Source organism: Leptosomus discolor, chromosome 12 (assembly GCF_034619465.1).
Source record: "Leptosomus discolor isolate bLepDis1 chromosome 12, bLepDis1.hap2, whole genome shotgun sequence".
Taxonomy (NCBI): Eukaryota; Metazoa; Chordata; class Aves; order Leptosomiformes; family Leptosomidae; genus Leptosomus; species Leptosomus discolor.
This window is the reverse complement of record NC_141402.1, coordinates 1,673,088-1,685,229: the sequence shown is the minus strand read 5'-3', so window position 1 is coordinate 1,685,229 and position 12,142 is coordinate 1,673,088. Positions and strand designations below refer to the sequence as shown.

The window sequence follows — 12,142 nt, the reverse complement described above, 5'->3', positions numbered from 1 at the left end:
AACTCTGGTTTTAATCTCTCAGACCTGTAAATATGAGGACTTACGGGGGCCAGACACCGTTAACTCTTTCAGAGCCCTGTGGCCACGTGCCCGTCCCTGATGGGAAGCGGGATGCAGCGGAGCACCTGAAAATGGGACGGGGAGCACGTTCTTGAACCAAGAGGATGTCAGCAGGAGGGTCGAGCTGGCAGACCCACACTGTCGGAGCAGGGGCAGGGAGGAGACAGCGGTGCGGCAAGCACCTCCGTTTGGATGCTCATCGTGTTTGGAGGTTTGGGGAAGGCAAAGAAAACCAGTCCAAACATTGGGATTCCTGACATTCTCACACGTACGGGGGCCTCTGCTCGCCCGGCTCTGCTCACAAGGAGGGTGCTGCAGTTTTAACATCTTCTTCAGGCAAAGTTTACTTTTGGGGGATCTCCTTCTTTGTGAGGGAGGGGTTCGAAAGCAGAGCAGATGGAGGGGTGACAAGGTGTGAGAGCGGGGTGGCGAAGTGGGGGCGAAGAGGACGACAGGGCACGGGAATCTGGCAAGTTTGGGAGCTTCTTTGCAGCAGCGCTGGCTGAAGGAGTCGTGAAATAGAAGGTTGTCCCCGAAGAGTTTGCCCATGTCCGTCCAGGGAGGTCGGTGTGTTAGAAGTGGCTGAATTACTTGGTCCTGGTACCCTCCAGCCCTGGGATGGATGTTCGTTGCGCGCAGAGCGCCCTAACAAGCTGTTTCGCAGGACGGTGCTCTTGGGGCCGTTCTGCGGGTGCCTGCAGCACCTCTCCCGCCTCGCTGCTCTGGGGTGGCAGGCAGAATTCATCCTGCCGAGCTTCGGGGACATCGGAGGGATTACGGGTGACAAGAGCTCTCGCGTACTCTTTGGAGCAGGCGCCGGTGCAGAGGCCGGGCTGGAGATCGGAGACGCTGCGCGGGGATTGCCGCCGTTCTTCCCGCAGCGAGAGGGTGAACGCCGGCAGCGCCGGGGAGCTCAGAGCGTCCCTGGGCTCCTCCGTCTCTCTTTTGCAGGGACGAGGAGACGTGGGAGTCTGTCTCGTGCGGAGCCGTGTGGGTGTTGAGCTTCCCAGGGTCCCTCCTTGGTGGCTTCCTGCTTCCTCCTAATCCCCACCGTGGAGGGGGAGGGAAGCATTGTTGGTGTCGTTAGGAGCTCGTGACTCTATGGAGAAGTATTAGCTTTTAATTAATCACCTAAGCTGGCTTTTGGTAAGAGCCCAGCCTGCGTGGAAGTGACGGGCGGTGGGACATTCCTTGGGCAGGTTTGCCACCGAGACCCACTGCCCCGACATCCCCGTTTCACCCTGGCTGGCACAAGCGCCGCTTGTCCCCAAGCAGAGGAAAGTCCTTTCTTTTCAGCGGGCAGCCCCTTCCCGTCGCACATGCGCGGCCGGACCCCGCCACGGCTGTTATCGCATCCCAGCTCCACCGCAGCGCAGCTGACACACCTCTGGCGTCACGGCGCTTATCTCACCCTTTGCCTGGGTCTCAGCTGAGGGCTCCTGAAGGTGACTTTTAAGACAAGGTAGCAAAGAAATAGGAAAGCCCAGCACACCGCTGTTTATTGAGGGCCTCCTGTCCTTTCTGGATAGGTCCTGGGCTCCTCCTCTACCATGGAGAAGCTCCTAGAGGTGTGAGGGGAAACCCACTGGGGTCAGCCTTTTCTCGGACAGGCTTATGGAAAGGCAGCAAAATTGGTAAAGTGCCTTTTTTGCTTCCTTGAACTTGGGTCCCAACCCTGGAACTTGCGATAAAGGCAAGTTTTCTGATAACTTTTGCAGCGAACGTTCACCAAACGCATCGTGTGGTTTATAGCGCGGTCTTTTTTTGGCCAAGAGCGAGCTGGGGGAGTGCTCAGCCCGTGGCAGAAGGGCTTCAGCTGATGGGAAGGGGTCACAGTGGCCAAGGAACGGCTGCTTCTAGAAGAGGTGCCTCAGCAGAGCCACGTGTGGTGAAGTGTCGGGAGCAGGCTATAGCAGAGGTCCTTGGGGATGAGCGAGGGGCACAAGCAGCCGTGGTGCTGGCCGTTTGTGAGCTCTTCTAGCCAACCGACACTCAAAGCAGGACCACGGCACCATCACTGCAACTTCAGGAGAGGATGTGGCTGTCCCAAAGGAGTACCCCTGTGCTCACCTGGGGTCTGCAACTGTATAAGGGAGGTGCGAGCACAGCTCGGGACCTCACAGGCTCTGCTTGCCCTGTCTTCTTCTCACCACGATGTTAGCCTGGCAGCAGGATGGCACGTCCCTGCTCCAGGTGCATCCTTTCGTAGCAAGAGTTCGCGTGGGAGAGCATCACCACCTTCTCCCCCAAGACCCCCGGGCTCGGCCGTGGCGCCGCGTGGTGCACAAAGGGTTAGGTGTCTTGCAAGCGAGCGGCTACCCAGGATTTTTTTCCTCTAGCCAGGGATCCCTCCGTCCGTGCACACACCCTGTCCGTTTGGCAGAATTCCTAGCTGGATTTATTTCTGCCGATTTGCTTGTCTTGGTATGAAAGGGATTTGCAGAGGGGAGAGCTGCAATTGGCCGGGGGTTGGGCTGAAACCCCCCGTTCTGGGTTTTGTGGTTCAACGGCTGACCTTTCCCCGGCGCACGGGCTGCGGGGGGGAGGCGGGGGTCGGGGTCTTCTCTTGGGCAAGGGACGTGGGGCTGCGGGGTCTTTCAGGAAGGGCCATCTTCATTATCTGAGCTCAGGGAGGTCGGGGGCGGGGGGGAGCTGGGCCTTCTCTTCCACTTTCTTGGCAGTGTCTTTGGCACCGAGGGCTGGCACCGACCCCAGAGGGCTGCAGACTCCCACTTCAGAGACAGATAAAGAAAGCACTTTCTGTCAACAAAACCCAGCCCAGCTTCCCCAGAACAGGAGAGGGGAGGAGGAGCCCTCCAGGAGAAAGGAGAGGAAAGTCCACCGCTTGCCCGCGTAGGAGAGGAGAGGGAGGAGGGCTCCTGCGGGGTCGGGAGCTGATCCAGAGCTGTCATGGCAGCAGCGGAGAAATTCCAGCTCGTTCTGCAAAGCAGAGGCAAGGGTTCAAAGGGAAAGAAACCAGTTTTCCCAGAACGCTCCCAGGGATTGCTCTCTCCTGTGACCTGGAAAGGGGAGCCCCTCCATCAGTCCCAGTGAGACCAGCGGCTCTTGCGCCTTCGCTCACCAAGCTGTTGCAGGCCACGTCAGCGCCGAGTTGGTGGTGGTGGTGGTGGTTGGGCAAGACCTGGCTCTCGAGCTCTGTCTTGCATAGCTCAGGCCTGACCCCGTGATCTCCCTTCTCCCACGTGTCCTGAGCCTGGCCCTGGGAAGCCCGTGTGTCCTACAGCCAGAGCCCACGCTGTTTGCTGTAGACCAACCCCACCTCTGTGTCCATCTCCCCAGGTAGTGTCACCACCCTGGCTTGTCCCACGCGCCCCCCTCTCTGTCTGGTTTTACACTGGGATGCAGATGGGTACAGACAGACGGTAGTCCTCCAACTGAAGGATCTGCTGATCTTCTCCGATCAGTTTCTTGACTCTGCAAAGGTCTGGTGGTGTTTCTGACCTGCGAAGCAAGGGTCTTTCGTGTCCTTCTCACGGCTCATGCTTCCACCTCCTCTCCCCTGGCAGGCCACGACATTAATGGAGCTCTGGAACCATCTAACATCGACACAAGCATCCTGGAAGAGTACATCAGCAAGGAGGACTCACCAGATATGTAAGTGCTTCCCTTACCTCGCGGCAGGAACAGTGTTCATTGTTGTTTTCTGAGAAGCTGAGCAACTTCCAGCCCTGCAATTCGAGGAATCATTTAGAAATCACTGTGCACCCTGGCTGCACCTCTGTCCCTCCTAGAGTCCTCCTTTGTGGCTCTTTGCTCCCTTACGCATTTCCAGTTCTTCCTCCTGGCTTCTCCTGGCTTCTTGCCTCTGAATTTCCCCAGTCTCTTCTGTCTGCTCTCTTTCCCCTCCTGAGGGCACTGCAAAAGACTTTTCCTTCATTTGAGCAATGGGAAAGCAAGCGGCGAGGAGCTCAGCATGAAAGATTGAATCCCCAGCGCAACACGAGTGGGGAGAAGGGAAGGGGTCTCCCCGTGTGTGCCGACATTGGCAAAGAGGCGGGGGAGCAGACCCGGATAGCAGCCAAGGTGATCTGGGCGGCAGGGTGGGAGCAGGATCTTCGGGGCTGACGTGACAAAGCGGCTTCCCTGGGCTAGTCTGTAAGCTGAAGCACGGCGAGCAGATCCTGCTGTCTTCATAAGCTTTGAGGTTGGTGTGTCCTGGGCCCTTCTGGCCTTTACAGCTCCACAGGTGGATTTTGCACCCGTGGGGTTGCATTGGTCCCACCAACCCAGGTGACTGACCTGCCTCCCTGTACGCTCCTGCTGGTGCCACCACAATGCTGCCTGTTCTGCTCTTTCCTGGGTGTCCCAGAGCACCCGAGTGGCTCCATCCCCATTGCTGCATGGCTGGGGAGGGGAGGGGTGGGCAGAAAGTACCGTCTACCTCTGCTGAGGTTCTCCCCTTCTCTCTCTCAGCTGTTTCCCTGACATCCCTGCTTCAGCCAGCTATGCACACCCCCAGCCCTCCAGCTCAACCACCATCAACGCGCCTCTTGCCAGCTCCATCGCCAATGTGACCAACCCCACTTCCAGCGGTTCCCTCCACCTTCCTCCCCCGGGCAGCCAGATCCCAATCCGACATGGTCCTCTTCTGGCCAATCCTTGTGGACCCAGCTACGGTGCTCACCTCAACTGCAATAACAACAATGGCATGGTGGTGCCCAAGGGCTACCTTGGTGGCCACTGCCTAAACAACGTGGTCCCTCCAATCAAATCAGAGCCCAAGGCCTCCTATGCACCTGGGTAAGTGGGGTTGGGGTGGCAGAATCAAGGGCCAATGGTGGGACAAGTGCTCCTCCAGGCTGGTGGGGCCTGGAGGGTTGGTGGAGTTTGTCCCACGGTGCTTTAACTGCTGGCAGCGTCAGTCTGCGTTAAGCCCTTGCTTCACAGAGAGATGCTTTTGTACAAGTGTAGGTCCTGAAGTTTCCTGAAAGGCTGCTTGGTAGATCTTGTCTGCATGCGTTGAGTTAGAGAGGGTCACTAACATCCCCCGTGTCTGCAGGCAGGGGTAGAGCCATCGGCTCTGGGTGAGCAAGGTATCTGCTGCACATCTGCAAGCGTGTGATGGGAGAATATTGTCGCGTTGTAATTTCTTTTAAGGACAAAGAGACGAAGAATAACTTTGAACAAGACAAAGTTCAGTCTCCAGGATGTTCCCATGACTATCCCAGGGGAAGATGTCAACTAAATTGGGCAGAGAGATGAATTTCTCTTGGCCTGATGTTGTAGATGCTCCGCTCAAGAGAAGAAAAAGACAGCACCTGAGCTTGTACACCTTTGCAACAAGCTCTGGATGCAGTCCTGCTGAAGAAGAACAGGGTGACTGGGGTTTAGTATTGCTGATGGACTCAACTGGACAATGAATCCTGGGAGGAGGAAAGACGTGGTTCCTACTCTCTGGGATGGCCTTGCCTGGAGCAGGCAGGAAGGGAATGACCCTGGCAGCGACAGGCAGCGCAGCGCCATGGCAGCTGCCATCCACAGTGGCCAAAGGAGCCAGACGGAGACCGTGTCAGTAGGGAAGCGCTTTGGCAGGCATGGCACGCTGAGAGGGTGGTGTCCGGGGTAGGAGCTGGCATGAATAAAGCTTTGCTGCCTGGAGACCTGAAGGGAAGAACACGTCTGGTCTCTTCTTCCTCCTCACGCACCTCTCTGGTCCATGCTGCTCTCCCCCAGTCGTAGGGGAGTGAAACAAGAAGACGATCTGAAGCTGGGCAGATGAAAATCAGAGCGTGCAGCAGCAGATTCATCAGCAGGAGGCCCCGGCAGCTGGCAACAGCCGTACCACGAGGAGCTGTGCCATGGTCCAACCTGGCTCTGGAGCACAAGTGGTGGGTGGCCCTGATGCGCTCTCTGCGCAGCCAACCTCTGCGCCCTCTCCAGTGGAGATGGTGGACGTAGTAAGGGACAAGGAGGCCAGGATGGCCCCAGGACTGCTCATCTCTGCAAGCCCCTGTCTGGCGTTTCTCCCTCTGCCTTGTGCCCTCTAGTGTTGCCAGCAAGTACGGCGGTGGCGATTCCCAGGTTTGGAAGCCTCCAGCCCACTGAACCACTGATTCGGCCATAGCGCAGCTGCATTGGGATGAGTTTGGCCCTTTGGATGAACTTGGAAAGATCTCCCAGAAAGAGGCAAGCTAAACAAAATCCACCTTTATTTTATTCCCAGACTGGGGAACTCTCACTTGCTCTGTACCCAGAAGGCTACGGGCAGCTTAGAGGGAACCGTGCCCAAAAGCGTGACCTGATGCCTTGTCATGTCCCTTTCTTCTGCACGCATCCAGCGTTCTCCAGGATGTGAGAGGTCATGAGGAAGGATCATAGCTTGCTGTTAGAGGTGAAGACCTTGCTTTGGATGTAGATGAACTCTGGGTCAGCTTTGATGGCAGCATTTCTTCAGCATCCTCGAATGACTCTTCCCCGTTGTACTAGGTTTTTCCCGGAGGAGCAATGTCTCACATGCTGGATACCAACAAACCCTTCCCTTGGACAGGGCACAGCCACACTGCCTCCCTGTGTGAATTCTGCAGTGCCCACCTTTCTGCTGCAAGGCCTTTTCCAGCCTCCACGATTCCCTGAATTGTCCTGGATCTGTTTGTTATTGGCCAAAGCTTGGCTTGCTGAGGCACAAATCCTGATAAACTCATAGGAGATGGAGTATGAAGTCATGGCCAGTGTGGCAAGGAGCCTGGAAATAAGGCTGGTGAGAGATGCTCCAGACCAAGCGTGAGAGGGGAGTGGTGGGAAGGTGCTACAAGCGAAGGTGGAGGATGAAGTATGGGGAGGGGTTTTTGTCGGGGTTACCCTACCTCGTCCCTCTCCAGCTACTGCTGTCTACTGCTGACCATGGAGAACCCATTTACTGGGTCTTGGGCTCCTCTGGTGCAGGAAGGTCCTGGTGGGTGTCTTGGTCTGCAGCTGTAGTTGTGGGTGCCGTCAGGAGCAGGGTTTCAGAGAGGTATGTGCGTGGTGTCCTCCTCGCAGCCCTAGGGGCTGTGTTTGCTTTTTGGCCAGCTTTCGTCCAAGAAGCTCTGGTTTGTCTGGGATTGTTTCGCAGCTACAAAGCTGATGGTGTCAGATGGGGGAATGGAAAAGGAGCCCCATTGAAAATCCACTTGTGATGAGGAACGAGGTGTCAGGAGGCGGGGAGGAAAAGAGCCGTGTTTGTCTTAGATGGAGCAGACTTTGCTGAGGGTGCTGGGCTGCTGAAACCTGCTGGGGCTTGCTGCGGCTGTGTCACCAGCGGTGGAGCGGATATAAATGAGCAGACATGATATCTTGCTGTCAAAGACCTCCCCAGGACAGAGCATTCTGCAAACGCTAAGGTGACACGAGCCTTCTTCTGGAGCACAGGCCCCCACTGCTCCGGCCACCACCTCCCTGCCCACCTCTGCTCCAGCTTCGGCTTGCGGTGACCGTGGCTCAGTCTAGCTGGGAGCAGGACCCCAACTTATTCCATGTGCTTGATCTCCAAAACGTTGCTAGAGAAGAACCAGAGTCTGAGACAGGCAAGTCCTTGTGCACCAGGGTGGTGGAAACGTTACCCCGGCCTGAAGATGTGGGAGGCCCAAGCTTCTGCCGCAGTGGGATGCGCGTTGAGGAGGGGCTGGGAAAAGAAAATAAAAAAGAAAAATGGGTTCAAGTGCATTTCCAAGGAGGTGCTTTGGCAATGGCTGAAGAGCCCAGCTGCCTGGAGTCCGTGCTGGCTCGAGGTAAAACAGGGAAGGACGCAGGAGCCAAGTGGCTCCCTGCAGCGCATCTACGCTGCCACCCACACCAGGGCTGGTCCTCAGTTCTGCTGTCCCCGAGCCGTGGGTGTGCTGGGGAAGGCAGCTGAGAACTGCCCCCTTTTCTTGGGTTGCATTTTGCAGTCAGGGTCGAATCCTGCTCCTGGCGGTGCTGGAGTAGAGCCAGGGTGATACAGCCAGCAGCTGTGGTGGTGCTCAGGTTCGTACAGGTCACGCGCCAGAATCCATCCCATGGGCTTCCCAACCTTTGCTTTTGTGCTGCAGATCCCAGGTCCCAGGCCAGCTCCCTCAGAGCCTCCCGTTTACCCATGGGGAAGCCCAAGGTCTTTTTGCCAGGGAACAGATAAATTTGTGTTTGGCTTCATCGAGGTCCCACCAGCAGGTCCGTAAAATGTCTGTCCCGGCTCCTGAGGGCCAGGGAGCCGCTGTGGGGAGCAGGGTAGCAGTGACAGCGATGGTAGTACCGAGCTCATGAGCTGGACATGCTTGGGGTGACTGGGATCTGGTGTGGGCTCAGCTGGGATTTGCCTACGGGAGCCTGGAGGGTGCTTTGATCAAACTGGACCTATCGGTCGTGCTGGAAGCTGGTTTAAAATGACCTTCCCTTCTCTTCCCCTCTTGTTCTGCAGCACTTTACCTGACTCTCCCCCGGACTCTGGATCAGAAGCCTACTCCCCTCAGCAGGTGAACGGTAAGTGCTTCAAAGAGAGAGAGGAGGGGGAAAAAAACCCCACAACAATCCAAACCCTGAACCCAACATCCTCCCCCTCTTTGTTCTGTGAAAGTGGTTGGCTCTGAAATCTTTATCAGTCGGGAGAAAACAGGCGGCTGCAATACGTGGGGAGATTATCAGTTAGTAAATATCCCTAGACTTTCGCCTATTGTTCGGCTGCTAGTCTTTGCAAGGGGGGAGAGCGAGCGAGAAAGGGAACGGGAGAGAAGGCAAGGTGGGAACCCACTTACACAGGGAGAGATCGGCGGTGTGGCTTGTCCCCGGGCAGGGTGGGATGTGGAGCCTGCGAGCCTCCTTGTCCTGCCCTCCGCCTCGGGTGAGCGAGAGGCAAGGCGTGTGAGCGCGTCCCTGAAATGGAGCCCGGCTCGGGGAGACAGAAATGAACCCGCCGTTCAGCAGTAAGTTCCTTCCCAGCCCTTCCCTCCTCTCCAGTGGGGCCAGCTGATCCTGGGGGGGGGGGGGCTGTCTTCTGCTCCCCCTACAAAGGGCAGAGAGAGCTGGGTCCCCCCTCCAGGTGCAGGCAGGGTCACTGCCAGGTCCTCGTAGCTCCCCCTGGGGAAGCCACCGAGGGTTATTTGGTTCCTCTGGTGACCTTCACTGCTCTTTGGTGGAAGAAACTCCTTGGTGAGGAAGGAAGGAAGGTTGCTCCTGGTCTCCCTTCCCCCTCGGCAGCAGCACCTTCTTCCCCAGACTCCAGCCCGCTCCCCACCAGGAACAGCGCCTGCTCTTAATTTTTTTTTTTTTTTTTTTCTGATGGAAGAGGTCAAGAGTTCTGTTTATCTTGCTAAAAAAATCCCTGGAATTCCTCCTGGCCCTTCCTTAAATATAACAAAGAGGCCGGGTTGCTCACCACAGGGAGAGTTGCTTTGACGTGCTGGCAGAGCAGCAGCACCTCTGCTTGGGGAGGAGAGGAGGCTCCGGAGAGCACCCACAAAGCAGCTCCTTCCTCACCAGGGAAGGGTCAGATTCCTGGACTTGGATTTTCCCTGGAGCTGGGAGCACAAAGCGTGATGGGTCCTGTGTTGGGCAGATGCATCAGCTCCCCGTCCCCACGCTGGGTAGAAGCCTGTGGAAATGGTGGCGCGGACATGGTGAAGAGGTGGTGTCTGCTGCGCGGGCATGTCCTCGGACGCCCGTGCACATGGGCTGCCCCTTGAAAGCTGCCCAAGGTCTCCCAGCTTGTAGCCGAGCCTCCAGTGCCGAGGCTGACGGCGCCGCAGGGTCAGGACGTTCACTTAAGATGACGTAAAGATGCGTTTCTTGCAGCGTGGCGCAGGAGAGGACGCGAGGCTCCTCTCCCAGCCCCGAAGCGGCGGTCCTTCCGTGCGGGTTCGGTCTCCGAGGGTTGTTCCGAGGCTGTTGGAGCAGCTCCATCAGCTGGGCTGAGCCGTGCCGAAGCTGCCTGGCCGGTTGCGTTGTTGAGCTGTGCTAGCCTTTGCTCCAAGTTACGTGGGCTTGTCAGGATGGCGGGAGCTGAGCCGGGTCAGGAGGATGTCGTGGCACCATCACTACCCGCCTGAAAAGCAGAGAGATACTTAACCCCGAGGAGGTCACCTGCCAGTCCTGGTCATTGCGTGAAAGCAAGGCTGCTCTTTGGTCCTGATCTCCAAACTCCTGAGGATGAAGACCTGCCTTCCTCCCTGCAGCCCTATGCTAGGCTGTCCCTAGACAGCTCCAGAAGGCAAGCTGGGACCCTGCCTGTGAGCATAGGCAGGGGAATCCAGTTCGATGTGTGCTGGAAAAGGGCACTGAGAGATCTTGGCGGGCCGCAGAAAGCCTTTGAAGGCAGCAGGGTGGGTGGAAGCGGCCCTGCCCCATCAGCCTTCTGTAGGGAGGGCTGGGCGTAAATCCATTTCGCTTTTCCAGACCTTGCAACGGGAGGAGTTTTCTGATTCCTGGTCAAGTGCTTTGGCCTCATTAGTCAGCCACTGACTGGTTGTTCGGAGACCAAAGTCCATCCAGCCCAGTGTCTGGCTCAAGGCTGGCTGGTGGCACCTGCTTAGGCGAGCAGCCTGGCAAAGACCCAGAAGATACCTTCCCTGCTGTCCCCCTCCATGTCCCCATAGTCTGCAGCAGGCTTGGCCAGTCCCCGCGTGTGTTTTCTCCCTCCTACAATTCGCTGGTGCTTCATCAGATGTCCACAGCGGGCTGCAAAGAAGCTTTGTCTTGCACTTGAAACACCTGCAAAGTCACCGTCCCTTCCCACCCCTTCGTTTCCTTATGCCCCAGGAGCCGGTCCCTCATTTCTGCAGGGGCCTCGGTACCCTGTGGGGACACCTGAACGTGCAGACTGATGCAGACACCCCTCCAGCCGTTAGGCAAAGGCTGTGAAAACAGATGAGCTTTGTCCTGTGGAAGAAAAGGTGGGTGGAAGCTTGTTTGGTGGGGCTGGGGACCAGGCTGCGTGTTTCTCACAGGCAGGGAAACGCAGCGAAGCGCTCCTGTCCTGAGACGGTGGTTTGGCTGCACGTTGTGTCACTGCCTGGACCTTTCAGTTCCAGTTTCTCTCAGGTGACGTGGTTCCGCTGGGCATCAGCACCTGCCTTGCTACCAGCTTCTGACCAAACCTGCCTGAGCGCGCTTTGTCGGCGCAGATTTGGTGCGCTGGATTCGGGGGAGGGCTCAGGAGGGTGACGTGAGTTTAGCTGATCTTTTTGCTGCCGTTTAAAGGACGGTGCTGTCAAGCTCCTTAGCGAGCACAGGCTTTTGGAGTGGTAGCGAGATCTTCTGGTTTAACGCTAGGACGGGAGAGAAGGACTCCATTGCAGGACGAACGCTGAACTTCCACACGAGGCTTCTGTGACCCCGCTTCTCCAGGAGCTGCCTGTTAATACCTCAAATTCCCACTCATCTACACCGAGTTCGCTCACATTTTCCTCGGAGATTTTCATGGGAAAATTTGTGAATTCCCTCAGGTCATATATTTCTCGGTGTGCACTCTTCTGAAAAGTTTCTCTCACGTGTAAAATCTTGAGTACTGAGGTCCTTCTGTGCACAGATTTTCTTGCATAGATCTTGCAGTCTTTGTCAGCCCATTTCTCACGGGTCCTGCGCTGATGGTGGTGATTGTTCTTTTACTTTTCCTGTATTTTTTTCACCACGTTGCAGCATCGAGCTGTGGAAGGGTTTGATTTTGCTAAAGAAGCCTCTTCCAGGTGAAAAGTTTCTTGTCTTTGCAGTTTCTTTCTCCTCTTTACAGCTTCTGCAGTGAGGATAGAGAAGCTGGCATAAGAGATCATTGCAATTCATCAGACTCAGATCTTTGCCTTCCACTTGCTCATGGTACAAGCTCAGTCTCTTTTTAGGGCTCATTAAAACCTAAAAATAAGCTGCTGAAACCACATCTACGCTGACTGTTCCCAGAAAATTTGAGTGGGTGCTTAATCCTGTCATTATGGCTGAGTTTTGATGAAAGTGGTGGTAAAACATCACCGGTGCGGTCACTGGTGCGACCAGTCCTTCAGTGCCGCAGGCAGTGTCATACAAACACCCGAGTTCAGAGAAGACAGACACCACGTCCTGCTCCGTCTGAGATGAGCACTGAGCCTGTTCAAGCCTTGCCAGCACACCAACTTTCTCACCAATG

General features: G+C 56.4%; 1 protein-coding gene across 1 annotated transcript in view; it reads left to right on the top strand.

Moving 5' to 3' along the window:
- Window positions 1–1,610: 1,610 nt before the first annotated feature.
- Window positions 1,611–12,142, top strand: part of MYRF (myelin regulatory factor) — a 36,763-nt gene continuing 26,231 nt past the window's right edge. Inside the window, exons 1-5 of the mRNA XM_086472379.1 lie at window positions 1,611–1,628; window positions 3,361–3,430; window positions 3,588–3,675; window positions 4,495–4,821; window positions 8,453–8,514. Of these exons, the coding sequence (XP_086328505.1) occupies window positions 1,611–1,628; window positions 3,361–3,430; window positions 3,588–3,675; window positions 4,495–4,821; window positions 8,453–8,514 (565 nt within the window). The remainder of the gene's footprint in view (window positions 1,629–3,360; window positions 3,431–3,587; window positions 3,676–4,494; window positions 4,822–8,452; window positions 8,515–12,142) is intronic.